At 44.9% G+C, this 19,126-nt stretch overlaps 1 protein-coding gene across 10 annotated transcripts in view; it reads left to right on the top strand.

Moving 5' to 3' along the window:
• The window catches only part of SLMAP (sarcolemma associated protein), a 1,011,035-nt gene that overhangs the window by 646,317 nt on the left and 345,592 nt on the right, over positions 1-19,126 (top strand). For all 10 annotated transcript variants that reach the window (XM_085624675.1, XM_085624673.1, XM_085624676.1 and 7 more), the window contains one exon: positions 8,246-8,305. In XM_085624675.1, the coding sequence (XP_085480801.1) occupies positions 8,246-8,305 (60 nt within the window). The remainder of the gene's footprint in view (positions 1-8,245; positions 8,306-19,126) is intronic.

Genomic DNA, 19,126 nt, shown 5'->3' on the forward strand with positions numbered 1-19,126 from the left:
TACAATTGAAGTTGCGCTGAGAACTGTGTTCAACAAGCAGCTGTGTATCAGAGAGACAGCCAGAAGGGGAAACAAATAGTGCTTCCCCAGTAAATAAAGGCACTAGTGTAACGCCGCGGGTAAAAGATCCAATCCCGCAGGGCGTAGATAAAAGGAGACAGGGTGGCAACAATAAGGGAGTGACATGCCTAGGTGCAATCATTGCACTGCCTTTGGCATAATTCGTGACGCAAGACAACGCGCATGAATCAAAAGTTAAGGTGGAGCTGGGACGAGGCTTCTGAAATTGTATCGATTCCAAGAAGCCTCGTATGACGAGGCAGCGAATGCGCTGCCTACGTCAGGCCGAGACCTAAAAAGTAGGAGGGGTGAGACATTTCTTGAGGTGATTGAGTTCTGAGAGTTGTGATATCAAATTCTTTTAGTTAATTCATTGAGCACAAGAGTAAAAGTAAGTTGTGTTACAAGTGTAGCTTTTTAACCCCTTGAGTGCCCCGCCCTTTCCCCCTCCTGTGCCGGGCATTGTATTAGCGGGCGGGGTCCATGACGAGATAGTCTCGTCATGGGCACAGCGCAACCGCGCTCCATGACGAGACTATCTCGTCATGGGCACAGAAGGGGTTAAATGACTTATAAGCAATGGAACAGGATAATGCCTCTCAGTGACAGTCTTGTACTACATATGTACTATATATGATGTGTATCCAAGTGTGAAGAGGATGCCTCTGTTTTGTTAACCTTTGCAATGTAAAATAACCTTTCCATTCTATTTGTGAATTATTGAATGGCCCACTTTAAGCAGCCAGTCCTTCCCAGTATATACACTGGGATGCTGCCCTTTCCGGTTCTGCAAATCAGGCAAAAACAGCACCAAAAGGTATCCTGGAGGCTCCTATAGCTGTTGGATGGAGAAAGAGAGAACTGAAGTATTTTCTATTGGATACCTCTTCCTGGAGATTACTCACCTTTTCAATAGCCCCTGACGCCAGACTGGATTCGTAAAGTGTTCTTAGTTATCTGATGCGGATAGGTGCAGATGTGACTTCACTGGAGCCATTTAGCTTCACCCTACCACACTCAATCAAAATTTGTTTAACTTTTTTCACACTTATTGACCTGGATCCTGAGATTTTCTGTGATGTTTCAAAAAAAATTCCCTCACAAAATTTTTCACACAGTGCTTAGGGATTCAACCCTTGTCACATTTGCAACAGGTAGATGTCTATTTCTCACAATTCAGTTTCCTGTGGAGCCTGGGGCTGAAGCATTACTCTAAGTGGTACAACAAATGCTGGCTCATACATGCCACGGCTAGTCGCGGTAAAGATCAAGGTTCTCCTCAAAGAAGCATCTTGCAAATCTTCTATGAAGTAAGTCCCCTCCACACATTTTGCCTCCAGCAGAGCCCAGGCTCGTGGACATTACTCTAGTCAATAAGCCCCCTGCTGCTGTGCAACAGTCTCTGGTGCCCGCCACAGGGTATATTCTGGGGCCATTGCCTCCTCTACCATGTGCACTGCTTACCTGTCTGGACTTTTCGGTGACAGCTCAATTCCTTCATGCCATGATGACGCTATTCAGGCAATCTGCTTTCTTCTCTGGTGCACCTCTGGACCCTATTGGTCCGTTTGGTGCTCTTTTTGGGACTCTGCAGGGGATTCCACCGGTGAGTCCTATGTCATTTGATCTCAGAGTTAATTATCAAGAAACGCCTCTAAGGCAGACTGGAGCTTGGAGGCCTTTGCCAGTGGCCCCTCCACTGGGGTCGCCCCCTCCTTAGACACAGCCTTCAAAGCAGTTCTGATGAGCTGTTGAAGAGGGCCAAGAAAATAGCTGAAGCAGCTAAGTACAGTGGGGAGTCCCAGCCTGAATCCTCTTTGAACAAGTGTCCTTGACAGACGCTAGATGACATTTGGCTCTGACTCTGGCCACATCCAGACGCTGGAAGAGATGCTTTATGATGACAATGACAGCATGAGGCAGAAAATGTACTGCTGCACCTACTGCTGACTAACTGGCATTGCAGTGGCGTAGACACATCCCTGGAGACAGAGACAGAGACGGAGATACTCAAGTTCAAAACCACAGAAGTGACTTCTTTACAGGTTGTCTTGAGAAAAACAGCAAAAATTTTGAATTAACCATTACAGTCATTACAAAATCAGCTGAACTTTCTGAGGGACGTTATTCACCTCAATTCAGCAATGTCGGAGCTCTCATTACCTTTTAATGAGGCACTACTCAATCCAATTAAGGCTCCTTGCAATAAACCCAACTCTGCCCCATCGGGATGCCCCCTCACATGATTGAGCAAAGGTGTATTAGTTCAGTTCACTGAAGAAGCAGTCTTTCTCCTCTTCCATCTGTCACCACAGAGTTTAGTCGTTCAGTGCCTTCCCAACAGCCCCACCCAATAAAGAATCCATAAAGCTGAAAGTAGCAGCCATGATGTTCTTGGCGGGTAGTTTAGCCCTTAGGACGATGAATGCCACTTGTCAAATCAGCTGCCATGCTGCACAAGGTGTATGTACTTCAGGCACTACCGGAAATGTCAATGCTTTTCTAAAGAATTCTATTTCAGCCAGTGTTAGCTATCCCTGCTGGTTCAACAACCCAATCCACTTCTGTAACATGACAGGGGAGAGATAAAAGATAGCTGGCTGGAAATTCCAGCAGCACCCCTATTCCCCCCCCCCCCCCCTTCCCCCTCCCAACTGCCTCCTTGTCCCCAACACTACCCAGGAGCCACTTTAGTCCCTCCCACCCCCTTAAAAAAGCATATGCAGCTGGTTGAATGGAGAATGCCTATCTTTCTAGTGGCCTGGAAGGACATCATTGCGGGCCAATGGATTTTAAAGATCGTAGAAAAGGGTGTGTGCTCTACCCTAGGCTCCTCCCCTTATTCCCCCCCCCCCCTCCCTCAGTCCCTTCATTTGTAAGACCACTTGAGGATACTGTAGCAGGAGGTGGTAACCCTCCTGCAAGAATGGGCAGTGGAGTTAGTGCTAGAGCAGGAACAGAGGAATAGGCACTACTCTTGATACTTAAAAGTCCCCAAGAAGGACCGGTGGTTTGTCTGATCTGGTCCTCAGGCTCTTGGACTTTTGCCCGTGCACAGAAAGGTTCAAAATGCAGTTCCTAGCTGAGGTACTTCTAGTGCTGGATGTAGAAGAATGTATTTCCATGTACCGATCCTGCAGTTATATAGGAGGTTATTGTGGTTTACGGTTAGTTCCACTCAATGCCATTCAAAAGTCCTCCCTTTCAGACTAACCTCAGCATCCTAAACCTTTACCAATGTGATTTGGGTCTTTGTGGCACATCTGTGAAAGTCAGGGATATCAGTGTTTCCATGCGTCGATGATTGGCTTAACAAGGTGGGCTTGTCGCAGCTGGTGTCATTGCTGTTTTTTGACTTGGGATTTTTTCTTCAGCATGCCCAGATCTCACCTAGAATCTTCTCAGTGTCTGATGTTCAAGCAGGCAGTATTGGACACAACATCCTTGAAAGCTTTCCCTATTCCTAAGAGGATCAAGAACATTAAGGATATTTCTGATTTTCGGGAAGAAGCCCAGGTTCCATTCCTGATGGGTCTTTGAGTATTTCGTTTTCTGACTTCCTGCATTTCACAGGTGATGTCCACATACTGGCATATAAAGTTTCTTCAGTGGTGTCTGTGACTGCATTGGTTCAACATGGGGGGTGGGTGGGAGGTGTCTATCAGACGCCATCAAAATCGTTCATAAAATTGCAGGCGATCTGTGCTGGTGGTCGCTCAAGGGTCACCTTGCTCAAGGCTAATGCCCTTTACCCCCTTCCGCAGTGGCCATGATATGAATGGGAAAATTCCATTCTAGGCTGAGATCGAGTGACTTTGGTCTCTGAGGAGCAGGTTCTTTACATGATCCTGCTTGAGTGGTGGCTGATTCGCCTGCCCCTTAAAGCTCTTGTCCCCTCCCTTTCCATATGGCCTGCCCAGCTCTTGACAGACATACGACTTGGATGTGGTATTTCAATGGGAGACAGCCTTTACCACACATTTCCTTAACCACTCCATGCCATTACCACAAATGTGTCTTTACCATGACTATGCCTTTACCACGCATGCCTTAACAATGAAAGGTAAGTATATTTAAGGTAAGTGTGTGTGTGAGTGAGTGTGTGTGTGTGTGACTGAGAGTGAGTTTGTGTGTGACTGAGAGTGAGTGAGTGTGTGTGTGTGTGTGTGACTGAGAGTGCGTGTGTCCGAACAGATTTATAAAAGAATTGTTAGAAAGCTTGCTGATGTTCAGTAGTTTTTGAGCAAGTAATAGTAAAAAAAAAACATTGTATATTTCACGCAGCGGAGGATCCACGGGCTGACAGATCTGATTGGCTGCCATCACATCAATAAGGATGTGGTAGCAGCTATCTTAGGACTCTGGATTTAGTCCTGAGTCCTAGAAAAAAAGTAAAGGTGTGTTTTAAGGTTTAGGCATGGGTAAGGGTATTGGGTGGAAGGGGTGGGTAAGAGTACAGGGCGGTAGGGGGGATTTTAGGGTTGGATAAGGGAGTAGGTTGGTAAAATTACAAAAAAGGGGCAGTTTGTGAGGGTTTGCCCCCCCAGAAAAAATTAATTTATTTTTTGTAAAAAGTAAAATAGAAAATGGGGGGAAGGGGCTGTGAGTGTATTCCCCCAGTTTATAAAATATTTAAATGTATGTACAATAATTTATAAAAATAGGGGTATTAGGGTATCTCCCCCTAATAAAACTAAAAAAATGTTTTTAAATGTTATAAATACACACATTTACACCCACCTATATAAAAAAATTTAGGTGTTTCACTTACTTGCATTGTAAAGGTATATGTGTGGTAAAGATATATGTGTGATAAAGATGTGAGGCAAAAGCATGAGTTGTACACCTCATACAACTGTGTCAGCAGATGGGGAGAAGTAAGATCTCAGCTCCTGTGCCGCGAAGCTCTGAGATTCTGGGTGTTCATGTACGTGCATGTAATCTGGCTGATAGGCACCCATCTGGCATGGTCTATGAAAACTAGAGCCAACAGCCGGAGTTGGTGTCACCTATTCGGCTATGAGTGGTGTCTGTCCGAAGGTGGAACAAAATCTCTTTGCCCTTGCGGGGCACTCCCCTGATGGATGAATTCGCCACTTACAAGAATGAGCACTGCCCATAATTCTTTGCCCTCCAGTATCGGTTCAAGAGAGCTATGGGGGACACATTTTGATTGAGGTGACGTTTCTTACTTCACTACGCGTATCCTCACATACCCTTTAGTCTTGAGGAATCTATGCAAGGACCGGTCCCAAGCCATTCTTGTTGCTTCCGACTGGCAAGGAGGGTGTGGTATGCAGACCTTCTGCAACTCTACCTATGTTTCTAATTTCAGCTGCCATTCCGCAGACCCTCTCTCCTGGCCAGAGGGACCGGTGCTACGCCCCAAATTCCAGAGCTTCCAACCACATGCCTGTTAATGCCTGAGCTTCATCTTGCCACCACCGAAGATGGTTGATGTTACACTGTCCACCTATTGCCCCTCTCAAAATCTGTTTATTCAAGCAGATGCAGTCCATTAAAGTGACATATTTTGGAGGTCCTGTGTTTTGTTGTTGCTGGCACAGCAGGGTTGTGGCATGGGCACAGTCAAGGCTGCATTTCAGCCATGTTACCATTTATTGGTCTTCTGTTTCAGCCTTCCTTATTCAAATCCCCAATTGTAATCAAGTTTTTAAATGTTCTGACACAAGTTTCCCTCTACACAGTTTGTCCCAGTGTGATCTGACTCTTGTTTTGTGGGCTTAATTCAAATACATCCACAGTTGTTAGTTGTTAACATTCAAAACAGCTTTTCTTGTGGCCATCACATTGGCAAGACCTATCGGTGGGTTACAGGTGCTGTGTGTCCGTTCACATTTCACATGCTCCACCCTGACAAGCTAGTTGACTTTCCGGCCCATGGTAGTGACTTTTTTCTTCTGGGCCATTTTGTTACTATTCCCACTTGTTTGTTCTTCCCCCTATGCCTCCATGAATGAGAAGAAATTAGAGCAATTATACTCTTGGGTGTGGTCCGTTACAACGTTGACTGAACATCTAGCTTTTTGTTGTGTATGCAGGCAGCAAAGAAGGCAAGGCAATCCAGAAGATAGCTTTGTCATGGTGGATCATCTTGTAAATCAAAATGTGTTTGGCTGTTGCCAAGAAGTAATTACTTGAGGGAGTCCCTGATCACTCCACCAGAGTAAAGTCAGTCTTCAACGTCCGCAATTGCTGGGGTGTCCCTGTGGCAGACATTTGTCATTTGGCGGCATGGGCATCTCGTCACACTTTCACTCAGTATTATTGCTTGGATTCAGAAGAGAGAAAAGATGGACATTTTGCATGTTCTGTTTTCCAGGATTTACTTGTTTGATCATTGTTTTAGGCCTCTCAACAGAAAACATTCCAGCTAACCTGAATTTCTTCTTCAAATGAATTAATCATACAATTACTAGCTGGCCCGCTTTATTTTTCAGTCTCTATCTGTTTTAGGTCCTGAAAGATTGCGATTAAGCAGTAATTTCACCAAAATGTGCTTTGACCATGTATCAATTTCCCATGGCTATTACGCAACTATTTTGGAAGAAGAGAATGTTCTCCACGTTGGGTCAATAGAAGTTATTGGGTGAAACTGATAAGTATCTGTGGGTATGAATACATGGTGTGTATGAGAAGGATTGGAGTGGATGTGAGGTTTGTGATTTTTGAAGTTATGTCATTGTAGGTATATGAATTGAAACAACTAGTGTGTCAGTTGATAAAGTTTTATGTAAATTATGTATTTTGAAATATATTGTGCTAATAGTAAGACTAAGCAATGAGAAACTAAATAAAGACATTGAAAAAGAAAATTGGGTCAGCTAATTGTATGAATAGTTCATGTGGAGAAGAGTTGCAGGTTAGCTGGAATGTTTTCTGTTGAGTGTTGATAATTTCCCCCTTTCCAGAACCTAGAATGTATTTTTGGGGAGGTGCCCTATGTGGTTTGTACTTATTGTTTCAGGCCTGCCACCTTGGAGGAGCTACTGCTTTTTGGTGTCTGTTTAGTAGGTGATGAATCGGCAGGTAGACGTACCCATCAGAGGAAAGGTTACCTCCAGTAACACTTTCTGGTGGATACTCTTATCTAACTGCAGATCCACACACCCCACCTCCCAGTCCTATGGAGCGGCCTCTTATTAACGTCTAAAAAGGGCCTAAGTTAGTATTCCACACACCGGTACCTGCAAATGTTCATCCTCCGCGTCTGAGGGCGTGGAATCAGAAAGGACAAAAACGGAGATCAGCATGCAGGGGTCGCACTTCAATGCGGCTCTTCTCCATCATACCTGCGGCGGCGAGGGGCCATACAGCGTCACCTAGCGGTGCGCTGCAACACTGCTATGGAGAACGATTTCTAGCTGCAGTCTGCTGCGTGGGGGCGGGAGGGGGTTCTAAGGCGAGGATTCCAAGTTTAGATGGAGTATTCACTAGAAAGAGAGTTACTGAAGGTAAGTAATGTGACCTATTGCATAGCTAGTCAACGTGGCTATCTCACTCATCCAGTTTACAGCATCGATTTTCACATTTAATTAACAGCCACCAACATTGTGGAAACTGAATTGTTTGTAAAGTTCAGTGCCATGTGTTGTTTACACTGTGATAAAACTAGTTTAATTTGCACTTAGCAGTTAAATCATGGTAATACATTTGTTTAATCAAAGAGGACACCTTATTAATTACAAATATTTTAATAATGTGGGTAATACTATTAATATGTGTTGTTCGGCAGATCTACTGAAAAAATATATTTGCGTAAATGGCACATTGATGTATTACATTTGTGCCTCCAATTGCTCTTGTGAAAGTGTCATTGTGTTAACCCCGGCCTGGCCAGACGCGCCTTTCCAGAACGCGTTCTATTGCTCATGAATACATCTCCAGAGAACGCAGCAACACACTTTCAAATTGACGTATGAATACTGTAAAGAGTGTTCTGATCTATTGTAGTCCACATTTCTAATGTGCGCGAGTGTTGTAGAGTCGGTGCCAGCAGTTCTGCTTTGCTGCAGTGATGTGTGTGTGAGTCATTGCTGGGCAGGGGAGGCGGGGGTGGTGGAGGAGCGATGAATATGGGCATGGAATGCGGAGCACACAGGCTCTTGGAGGCAGCGCTTGTTACATCTGACCCCGGATTGTATCTTCTTCTTTTATTTGGCAGACAAGTTAATAGAGGATGGATCTCTAACCCGAGCAGCGGACGGAGCGAAGCACTTGAAAGGTAAGCTGCAGGGCTTCGTCTTCTGGTTTCATATACAAAACGGGGGTGTTCCATACTCTGCAGGGGCTGACGCCTCCTCGGGAGCTGCTTTATATGGTGACATTATTTATTGTAAAGTTTGATTGCTCTCTCTTGCAATTCCCAGTCAGCCTCCTATATACACACTTTCACTTTAAAGGGACAACTGTTTAATTGTCTAGAAAGGAGGCAGTAGTTTCCTTCAGGCCATCAGTGTTCATGTACCACTCCTCGATCAATTGGCAGGATAAACAACCTTGGCGTTTCTATTGGACTTACATTTTGTAGTCTCCTTTGAATCATCACCGTAGCTCTTCAACTGGAATACATTACGTGCCCAAGTGTCCCTATCCAAGGACTCTATTGATTGTAGCAAAAGTCGTGCTGCTTTGTCCAGACTATAAAATGATCATCTTTTTCATCCTTTTTGGGAAAAGGGTAACAAGAAATTATAAAGTATATGTTAAGAAAGCGTAATCCTATCCCTTTTGGCCGTCCTTCAGATTTTTGAGTTTTTTTTGTTTATCTAAATGTTTTTTCTTTCAGTGCATGGACAACTTTTGAAAGAATTCACGACAATTACACTTTTTATAAGCTGTTGTATTGTTGCAGAAACCATATTCCGCCATAAAAGTATTCCTTCTATTATTTGCACACCCAGTTATGGTGGAACTTTAAACAAAATCATGCGTTTATTGTTGTTTTGTAAAATGATAATGTAAATACTCTGCTTGTCTCTTTACTCGTCTTTCATTCGGGTTACCCTTAAAGTAAAATAACTGGCAAAGTAGTATTGCAAAACCAAGAAACAGATTATGCATAAAACCTTCACTCTTGAAATCCCCGGTACAACATGTGTTAGAATAACGGTACTGTGCCCCCTAAGGGCTCCCTAGAGATGGGAAAACGGTGGAAGGGTCGTTGAAAGGTTTCAGCGGCTCCTAATACAGGCTGTAATAGGGCCAACATGTCAGCTGCTGGATAGCTTCCACTCGAGTGGGCAGGGAATGCACGCGTTTGTCATCTGTGGCTGTACACAAATAGCCACAGAACCTAGGACAGTGCAGCACACTTAACAATGTGCGAGCAGTGCCACCACTCAAACTTCATCATACAAGGTATGGTTAAAAGGAGAGACCTTCGACTTAGGTGACATCATCAGCCGTTCATACTATTTGAGATACATAGGTGAAGCCTCATTTTAATACTCTAGTAACTGTTACCACAGATCGAGGCAACGACTGCTTGTGACACGTATTATATAGGATTGTACTGTTTGAATAATGTCCAATTTAATAACATGCTCATCAAAAACACACATTTAGACGCCATTTCATTTGTGTGATTTTCATTTGAAACTTCTTAAAAACGTGTTATTACCTGTTTGCTTGCCTGGTTTTTGGTTTGCTTAAGGCTTGAGCAAACCGCAGATGTCCTGCTATATTTGGCTGAAGAATGCCATAATGGACAGCTGTGGCATCATATTGTATTACAAGTGCTGGGTTTCAAGATAGTGCGCCCTTTTTAGTTTCCACGTTCATGCATTCCATTACATCGCTTTTAGTTAGATAGATGGTATTAGCCCATTACATCAGATAAGCATTTTATGTTCAGATTTTGCCCAAAGGAGATATACTTGAATTTCACAGCGACTACACCTGGCCAGTTTGGGAAATGGAACTTGTTCGTTTGATTTTAAGGTTTGTGAAAGATCTGAATTAGTAGGAACTCTGAAACCGATCATTGCGCAATAAAATGCATTTTGTCAAAGAAGAATAGGATGCACCTCTGCTCTTTTCCTAAAGTTGTTAAACTCTTTCTATCTTACTGCTCTTTTTCAGAAGAAGTATTTGATTTCTAAAATCACCACTAAAACAGATGGGTTTTATTTAGGTTTCATGTTTATTTGGATGGCTCTGACTCCGTTTACTTGGTAGGTTACGTTTAGTCACTTTCACTGCCCCTGCACCAGATGTTTTAAATATGAATCGTTCTGATCATGTGAGCGAAGATGAGGGGAGCGTTTCAAGATAACGATCCGCGTAGAAAGTTTGAAGCAAATGAAGACATTTTCACGACCCTTTTGCATTCAAACAACACACATTTTAAAGTCAAACTCTCATTTTTAGTGATTTAAAAGTGGTAGATTTAAGCAGTTAATTATTACGTAGAATTCTCTTTGCGCCACTGATTCCTAACCCCAGGCTGTTTTTTTGGCCTTAGGCGAACAACTGAAAGGCATCACTGTCATCTTTTGAGCATGAAGACATTCACCCTCCTTTCAAGTGTCTGTTTATTTTTTATTGCTTTTCTTCATGCAGTCTTTCTTTGTTTTGTAGTTTTACTGTGGAAAGCCAGTTTCTGGTGGATACATATTCCCATTGATTCCTTACCATATGAATATCCTACAGCAGCCAGACTGGATCTGGAAACCTTTTCTCCAGCAATATTTCTGCAACTCCAAGTGATGCTATGCGGTCCTCCCCTACTGTTTAAACATATGTGTTAGATAAGGCCCCAACCTGCGCGCAGGCGTGCCTTCCTGGGACTTTCTCTTTGCCTCATTGAGACGTGTGAGATGTGGGGAGGAACCGAGAGAACATCAACAATGGCGACTGTAAGTAAATGGGCCATTATTTGTGTGACTTGTACAAGTAGGGGTCCACATTTGCCTCCCTACTGGGAACCAAACACCACATTGTGGCGCTTGACTCTTTCAGGGTAGCCAGGCAGAGCAGTCCAAGGCTACTCAAGGAAGGTGGTGTAGTAATCACCATTCGCTGGCACACAATAATAACACTCAAATAATTGTCGAGTCTGTGTTTTTTTTCATTTGAAAAAGGAAAAGTACATTTAATACACTGACATTATTACTCAGTACTATGCAGTCATTTACAGATATACATAAGGCTGATGAAATTGCGTAATCATCTCTGACCCCCTAAAGAGGACAAGATCAACAAACTACATGTCAAAACACCATCACTTTAGGCATAAATGCAATAATCCATAATAAGTATGTGTAATGCACCTATTAATGTTAGTAAAGCATCTGCACTTTGATCAGTAGTTATTCAACAACATTATTTCAATAAAACATTTACAAAATGAACTTCTCATGGGTCTGTGTGCTTTTTAAGTACTTTCAGCCATTGAACATGCTCTTACAAAAACAGCCCTTAGAGGGCATCACATTTAGATCACAAAGCATATATCCATAAACTTCGCCCCCTAGAGGACGCTGATGAACTTGTTCACTCAAACTCAAAGTTCAAATCATTCTCCTGCTCATATCTTGGGCCCTTTGTGCCATTTTCCTTGTTCTTTGGCTTATTTTGCTTCGAGGGGCAAGCCTAAGGTTCATGGAGCACTTTCCTTAGGCCTCCTGGCCTCTAAGGGAGCAAACATGGCAGTGAACAGGTTCCTCTGCCTCCTTGCACCAGTCTTTCTCTTTTTAACTCCTCTGGGCTTCCCTACTCTTTGGTGTAGAAGTCTATTTCTTTTCCCCAATTAGTCCTCAAGGGGTGTATGGGGATCAGTTTCCCTGGCGCTGGGAAGAATGCCACTGATCCTGGTGGCAACTGTAGGCAGAGTCCTGGGTCCAGATGGATGTCAGGAGGTTCCTCCTTCCAGTTGTCCATGGCTGTCGCCTCCAGTTCCAATGCCCGGCAGAAACTCACAACCGGAGAGGGCTGTCCCTCTTGTGCAAAACCTTTTCAGGAGGGGTGGAAGGTTCCAGAAGAGAGGCACCTCTGGCCTACCTCTCCACCCCTGTCCCAAACCTCTAGCACAGCCTGGTGGGACATTTCAAAATGGCGTTACCCAGAAGTCACTTGCGGCATTTACACTAGGGACCTCCGCTCCACCCCTCGCTGGCTTCACTGCCAGGTCCTTTCCCACCAAATCTTTATAGGGTCCCATCTTGTGTTGGCTTCAGAGGTTTGGGCCTCCCTCCTTTGTTTAGTGGGCTGGACAACTGATTGATGCAGATCATTCCGCCTCACCCCATTCCTCCTCAGGAGCCGAGTGAAGCACTGTTAATTGCTCCCTTTGTGTGGGGTGGCCTTCGTTCCTGCTGCTGGAGAGAAATGTAATGAAGTTGGCACAGTAGCGTGACTAAAGGCATGGGCTAAGATCCTGAGCCAAGTGAGAGAAATATGACAATCCAGGGTGACCCATAAGCTGTACCGATATCTTTTTGGAACTTGTAGAATTGATTTTCATGTACAGTTTACATATGTCATTTGTCTCTGTACGCCAAATGGATGCGAGCTGCACTCTTAAGGCAGCCTCCACCATAGATGTAAAATGAATTGCCACTGCAGACAAGACAGTAAACCACTCTGACTTTCCTTAAGAGTGTACACTAAATGTTTTGAGGCCTAGCCCAGGTCAGTATCCAATCCTGCAGTGTCCCTTCTGTGCCAGACTACCTGTGCGCAGTTTCCGGGCTGCGCACTACAGAGGTTTCCCATGCGCTACAGAAGTTTCTCACGCACAGCCCTCACATGTGCACATATGTAACCAGCCAAGTGCCTGTTACCCTTGTATATCGCAGTTTCCTTATCTTAAAAGACGGACACTGGAGGTAAACGCCCTCCATTTACCTTGAGTTTACCGTGGTTGAGTCACAGTTAGTGAGGCTCATCCTCAGTAAAAAGGTCACATACCAGGTAGTTAAAAAGCAAAAAACCAGGGCAGATTTGATGGGTAGAACCCAGTTGGACCATGAGTGCATAGACTTTACTGTCTTTACAAGCAAAGTTAATGCTACTAAGAAGAAGGATACGTCTTCTTGCAGATTCCTTCCCTCATGACTCTGCTGAAGTTCCAGACTGGATCTGAAAACTGGAAATAGCTCTCCTGTGCCAGTAGGTCACACACCGTGTAGTTATAAAAATAGTTATTTATTATAAACACTCACTAACACATTGGTATATCTTTTACCCGGAGTTATAAACACAATACATACAATATTTCAAAAGGAGTAAGTAGCACAAATACACAGTGGTCTCAAGGGGAGACCAAACCATATACTGATAAAGTGGATTGTGAACGGCGACCGAAGAAGAGACAGGACCCAGAAGACGTGGAAGAGCCGGGGACCCAAGGAATCATCCAAGTCAAGTACCCAGGAACCTCATGAAGACCGTGTGCATAGTGGAAACACAGCCACGTACTCCATTCAAGTCAGTAGGGAAGTCGTGGTTGCAGTTTTGAAGAAGGCCTTTTCCCAGAAGACCCTGAAGAAACCCTGTGGAAGATGGAAGGTTGGGGAGTCACCCCACCCGTGAATACCCCAGGAACCAGGATACCTACATCAGGGAAGCCGGATGCATAGGTGCGAAGTGATGTCGGAAACCGCTGTAGACCCCAATGGAGGACTTCAGTTTAGATGCTTCTGGCAAAGAAGGTGAAAGAGTCCGGTGGAATCCAAAGGTAGATTCTTGAAGAGGAGTGCCTGAAAGCATAGGGGACATAATCTATGCCACTGAGGAGTGACCAGGAGGCACGGAAAACCAATGACCACCGATGACGGAAGATGCAGGAGAGTTGACCGTGACCTTGTCGCTGCAGCTGCGAGGTCCAGGTGACACTGTGGAAGACTGGGATCCGTTCATGGACTGTCCCACGTCGGAAGTCGAGAACCAGGGAGTCTGTGTCCAGCGGGAGCACCAACAATCCTTGGCAACATCAACAGACTGAAAACTAAGAAGGTGCAGTGTTGGGACCAGCAAGGTCCAAGGGACTCACCAACTGCCGGAGAGTCAGAGGTTGCCTCGAGGAAGCAGGTGAACCCACTGGAGCCAAAGAAGACCCTCAGGAGGACCCACAGGCCGAAGGCACAGGAGTCACAAGAGGACCTCGAACAGCTCACCAATGATGCAGTCCCTCGGTGCAGAGGATGCGGTGAGGATGAAAATCTTGGTAGGAAGAGAGGCGGGAGCATCTTGGTGCCCAAAGATCTCTGGAGGACCGAGTCAACAAGCCTTGGCAGCGGCAAGTCAACACTGTGCACAGGGTTGCTGTTCCAGCGCTTCCGACAAAGGATACTGGCCTTAAACTTGGTGAAAAGAAAGTTCGGGCATCGAGGGAGTTGCAGAACCACCACCTGTGTTGCTGGGCCTTTCGAAGTCAGGAGCAGCAGACCAGTCAGTTTTGTTGCGGTGCATGCAGATGCATGGGAGTGACTGCTTCACTCCAAGGGAGATTCCTTCGGGTGGCTTTGGTGCCCACAGGCCTGGAGAAGAACCTGGATGGAGCACAAGCACAGACGACGCAGAAGACTGGCAGGACGAAGAGACCAGGAGCAGCTGGAGTCTTCCAGGTGCATTCTCGATTCTCAAAGCGAAGTCCAACGAGGTCCAAAGTGCCCAAACGGTTAAAGTAGAAGTTATTTTGTATCTGAATCTTTTCTCACGATGAATCTGAAGAGCCACCCACAGGTAAGCCCTTAAGTACCCAAAGGAAAGGTTTAGGACGAGTCAGGGGTCCCTTCCAAATGAGTGGCTGGACAGAGGGGTGGATACTCCCATGTCCTTTGTCCAGTTTTGCGCCAGAGTGGGAGCCAACAGCTCCCTGAACTGGTTTCAACTGGAATATGCATGGAGGGTACCAAATGTGCCCATCAGAGCAGTCTCAGTGGTTCTGGAAAGCAACCCTACCCCAGCTCAATACACAAAGTCCTGTTTGGGAGGTTGTCACACCTCCCTGTGACAGGGAACCTATTGTCCTATCTTCCCCTGCTCGAGCCTGGCTCAGCAGCAGGAGGGCAGAATCGTGTCTGTGGTCGGCAGCAGCACTAGCTTGCTATTAGATCCTGAAAGGCTGGTACCGGGAATACATGGGATCTCCCTAGGGGAGCACCTCGGTACATGGGATCCTATATCCCACACTGGAATCGGTGGTGGGGTAGGGTTTCAACATGTTTGATACCAAACATGACTGGTTTCAGTGCAGCCAATATATAGTTAGACATCTCGTAGTTGACTTAATTTCCACCATATGTACAAAATGGCTGACCGCACTTTCAAAGCCTGGAGAATCGGCTCCTGGTTTTGTAGGGGGTGTCCTGCGCATGCAGGGCCCACTCACAATTATAACCAAGCTCTCTGCCTTCAGGATTGAAAGGCCTACCTTAGGGGTGACTTATAGGTTTTAAGTGTAGTGCCCTCAGATATAAGGAAACTTATATCTGTCGTGAGTGGTGCTAGCACCAGCTCACACAGGCCTGAAATAATGTAGGAGGCTTGCTTAGTACATGGTGCACACTTATTTAAGTGAAACACCCTGCACTAATCCAGACAACCCTTATCGTGATTATAGCGGTCTTAGACAACTTTAGGAAGCGCTCTAAGAGGTAGCTGTGGAGAGTAGTCTTCAGGCTTAGTCCAGAAGGAGTGTAGCAGCTTGTTTTACCACTACTAATCTTATATTGTAGGTTAAACGAAAAAAGAACCACACAGTATAGTTATAAAAATTGGTATGTAATGTAAACACTCACTAACAGTTTGGTAAATCTCCTACCCGGAGATATAAACACAATACACACAAGATTTCAAAAGGAGAACAGATATGTAGCACAAATACTACAGGGGGAGACCAAACCATTTACTAATAAAGTGGAATGCGAACTTCAACCGAAGACTTAGAAGAGCCGGGGACCCAAGGAACCACCCATATGCCCGTCCTGCCTGCCCATCGTCTCTACCTGTGGTTTATGGTGGGCCACAAGCACTTTGTTTGCCGTGCTCCAATTCGGCCTCACCAGTGCCCCTAGGGTGTTCACAAAGGTGATGGCGATGATTGCAGCCCATCTGCGGAGATCAGGGGTTCCAGTCTTCCCCAATCTCGACGACTGGTTGTTGAAGGCGGGCTCATCCCAAGCAGTTGTCTCCCACCTCTAGACTATGACGAACCTCCTGCATTCACTGGGGTGCACTATCAACGTGCTGATGTCACACATGATTCAGTCTCAGACGCTCCCTTTCATTGGAGTGGTTCTGGACACTGTGCAGTTTCTGGCCTATCCTCCTGAACGGCGAGTCCAGGATATTCAGGCTATGATACCGATGTATCTGATAGAGACATCTAGCTGCAGATTCCTGAACGTTTGAATTCTTCCCAGGCGCCAGTCTGCATCCAAATTTTTTTCAGCAGTTCCTCTATGTGCCGAGGACGGCATCATATGGCTCGGTGATGGCATAAGTCTCCAGATATTATGTCATTGGAGCCATATAAGTCCCCTTCAGCGCGCTAACATGAGTTTTTTTCTTTTCTGGTCTGTAACGTGGATCTGGAGAAGTGCATCTCTGGCCGTTTTTTGGCCTGTTTTGATGCATTTTTTTTCATCTGAAACGGTGTGCTCTATGCCCTCTGCGTTAAGCCTTGTGGTCGGTCCTGTGCTCGCAAGATGTCTGGTATGGATCCACTCATCTGTATGTGGTGCCTGGAGGTGCCCCAGAACGCTGTCGAGTGTGACGCCTGTCAGTGGTTGAATCCAAAGGTGCAGCAGGAGTGGCGCAGTAAGCTTCTGAAGGCACGGTAGTCGCGGACTTCCAGCTCAAGTCGTCAGTCTTCGTCCCGGGCCAGAGGTCGTTCCCGGGAGCGCTGCTCTTCACCCAGTTTGTCAACGGCAACATTCTCAGTCTTCATTGACATCTCGCGGTAAGAAGGGTTGCAAGAGATCTAAAACCCGGCCCTCTATGGCTTCTTCGACTCGCAACGCGATCGCGGAGATGTCTCACGCCCTAGTGTGGAGACCTCAATTCTGGTGTCGCTCCTGCACCTCCCAGTTTTCCCTGGAGCCGGGGCGACCTGGAAGCAGATGCAGGAGTACTACGAGGCTTTCCATCTGGTCTTTGAGTCCTCGTCTTCCTCTGGAGCACCTGCGGGCCCCAAGGAGGTCATAGGCACTGTAACTGCAGGTTCTCCCTCGGCCACAGTTCCAGCCTCGCACTCTGAGGTGACGGTGTGTGGTCCTTCGGGGCCACCGATGGCTGTCGGATCCAGCATGACATCAGCCGCTATTACTGTGTCTGTCGTTGCAGCACCGGTAGACTCCGAGCTGGAGTCAGTGTGTACTGTAGACCCGGCTTTGCCGCGACTCCGGGTATCTGTGCAGATACCAGCTGACGTCTTTCCTCCTTCCCAGGTGGACGTCAGCCTGAGTTGACTGAATGATTTTAACACCACTGATTCTATTGGTGGTGTTATGGCTTGTTCGGCTGCTTTTTGCAGACACGGTTTGCTGTGGTAGTTGAGGTTCCTCGAGTCTGTTTGGGTCATATGACCTTTGATGCACTTGTAGTATGGCCTTTTCAGGTCTTTTGCTTCCCTTTTATACAGATATGGTTGTGTATCTTTAAGTTGGGTAAAGCTTTATTTCTTGCCTCCTCTGTTGTTGTGCTTGTGGTGTTGAAGTATTAAGCACTACTTCTTTCTTATTGCGAGAGTGTTTGCCTCCGGTTTTGACTATTTTTGATCTCCTGATGGTCTTTGCATCTGCATTTCTGTTTTGTTCTTTTATTTTTTACTCAAAATCTGTTTATTATTTTCCCAACATGCAAGGAGCAGATAACAGACAATCGGCCCCCAGCCCATCACTGGTTCACCGTAGTTACAATAAATCACCAGTGCAGACCATGTTATTATATAAGAGTATTAATCGTGGCCATTATAGTACAGAGAGCAGAGAAGGTCAGGTTTTGTTCTTTTATTTTACTCTGATGAGGAGCTTAGTCTCAAGAGTTCATACCTTTTATGGTATACGTTTTACTCTATGTGGAGTATTGATTGGCTAATGTATAGCTTGTACGTGTACTTCTTACATAGTCTATTTGTTTGCTATTGGATTGGTCCTTCTTGGACTATGTTTTATGCCCTTTAGGGGCCATTATGGTGGGCTCATATCCCTTATTTTTCTTTCACTCTCGTCTGGGTTTTCTTAACCAGGGTATTTGCGCAGTTAGTTTTCGTTACTTGAAGCAGACTGCATATAGTTTATGGTGCTTTGATTTTTTAACACTATGATTGTATTCTTTGGAATACACTGGTTCATGGCTCCCCCCTTTCTTGGTGGGCATAGGTAATTCCTTTGTTCAATCTTGGAACACAGCGGTGTAAGCTCAATGCCTTAGACTGCCTGAGAGGTAGTGTCTGAAATGGTTAAGGATGTTTTCAGTCATGCGTTGCATAGTAGGCGATCTTTTTGGGATAAGGTATTATTATTATTCTCATACAATGTTCCTGCATATGTTTTTCTGTCTAAGGTTAGATATTACTCGTCTTTTTGAGGTGTGTATCTAATTTTCTTTTCGATACTTAACAGTCCTGGAGAATTCATGGCTGTTGCTACTTTAAAACTGGATAATAGTATATATATATATATATATATATATATATATATATATATATATATATATATATATATATATATATATATATATATATATATATATATATATATATGTGTATGTGTATGTGTATGTGTATGTGTATGTGTATGTGTATGTGTATGTGTATGTGTATGTGTATGTGTATGTATGTATGTATGTACCGGTGGAGTAATAATCAAATTTCCTTTTGGATCACAAGTGTGGTCACATGGGTTTGCTGCTGGCAAGGGTTCAGTTTTACAGGAGGCATTATCATAATGCTAGGTTACCTGTGGTGGTTCATGTCACCGAAGGTGGTTTGTTGTATGGGGCGGTACCTTTTTCAATAATATTCTAAAATATTTTGAACTTGTTTTTCTGTTCTGTTTCGCCATTATGTATACATGTTTGTGTGCATGCGTTACAC

This window comes from Triturus cristatus, chromosome 9 (genome assembly GCF_964204655.1).
Source record: "Triturus cristatus chromosome 9, aTriCri1.1, whole genome shotgun sequence".
Classification (NCBI taxonomy): Eukaryota; Metazoa; Chordata; class Amphibia; order Caudata; family Salamandridae; genus Triturus; species Triturus cristatus.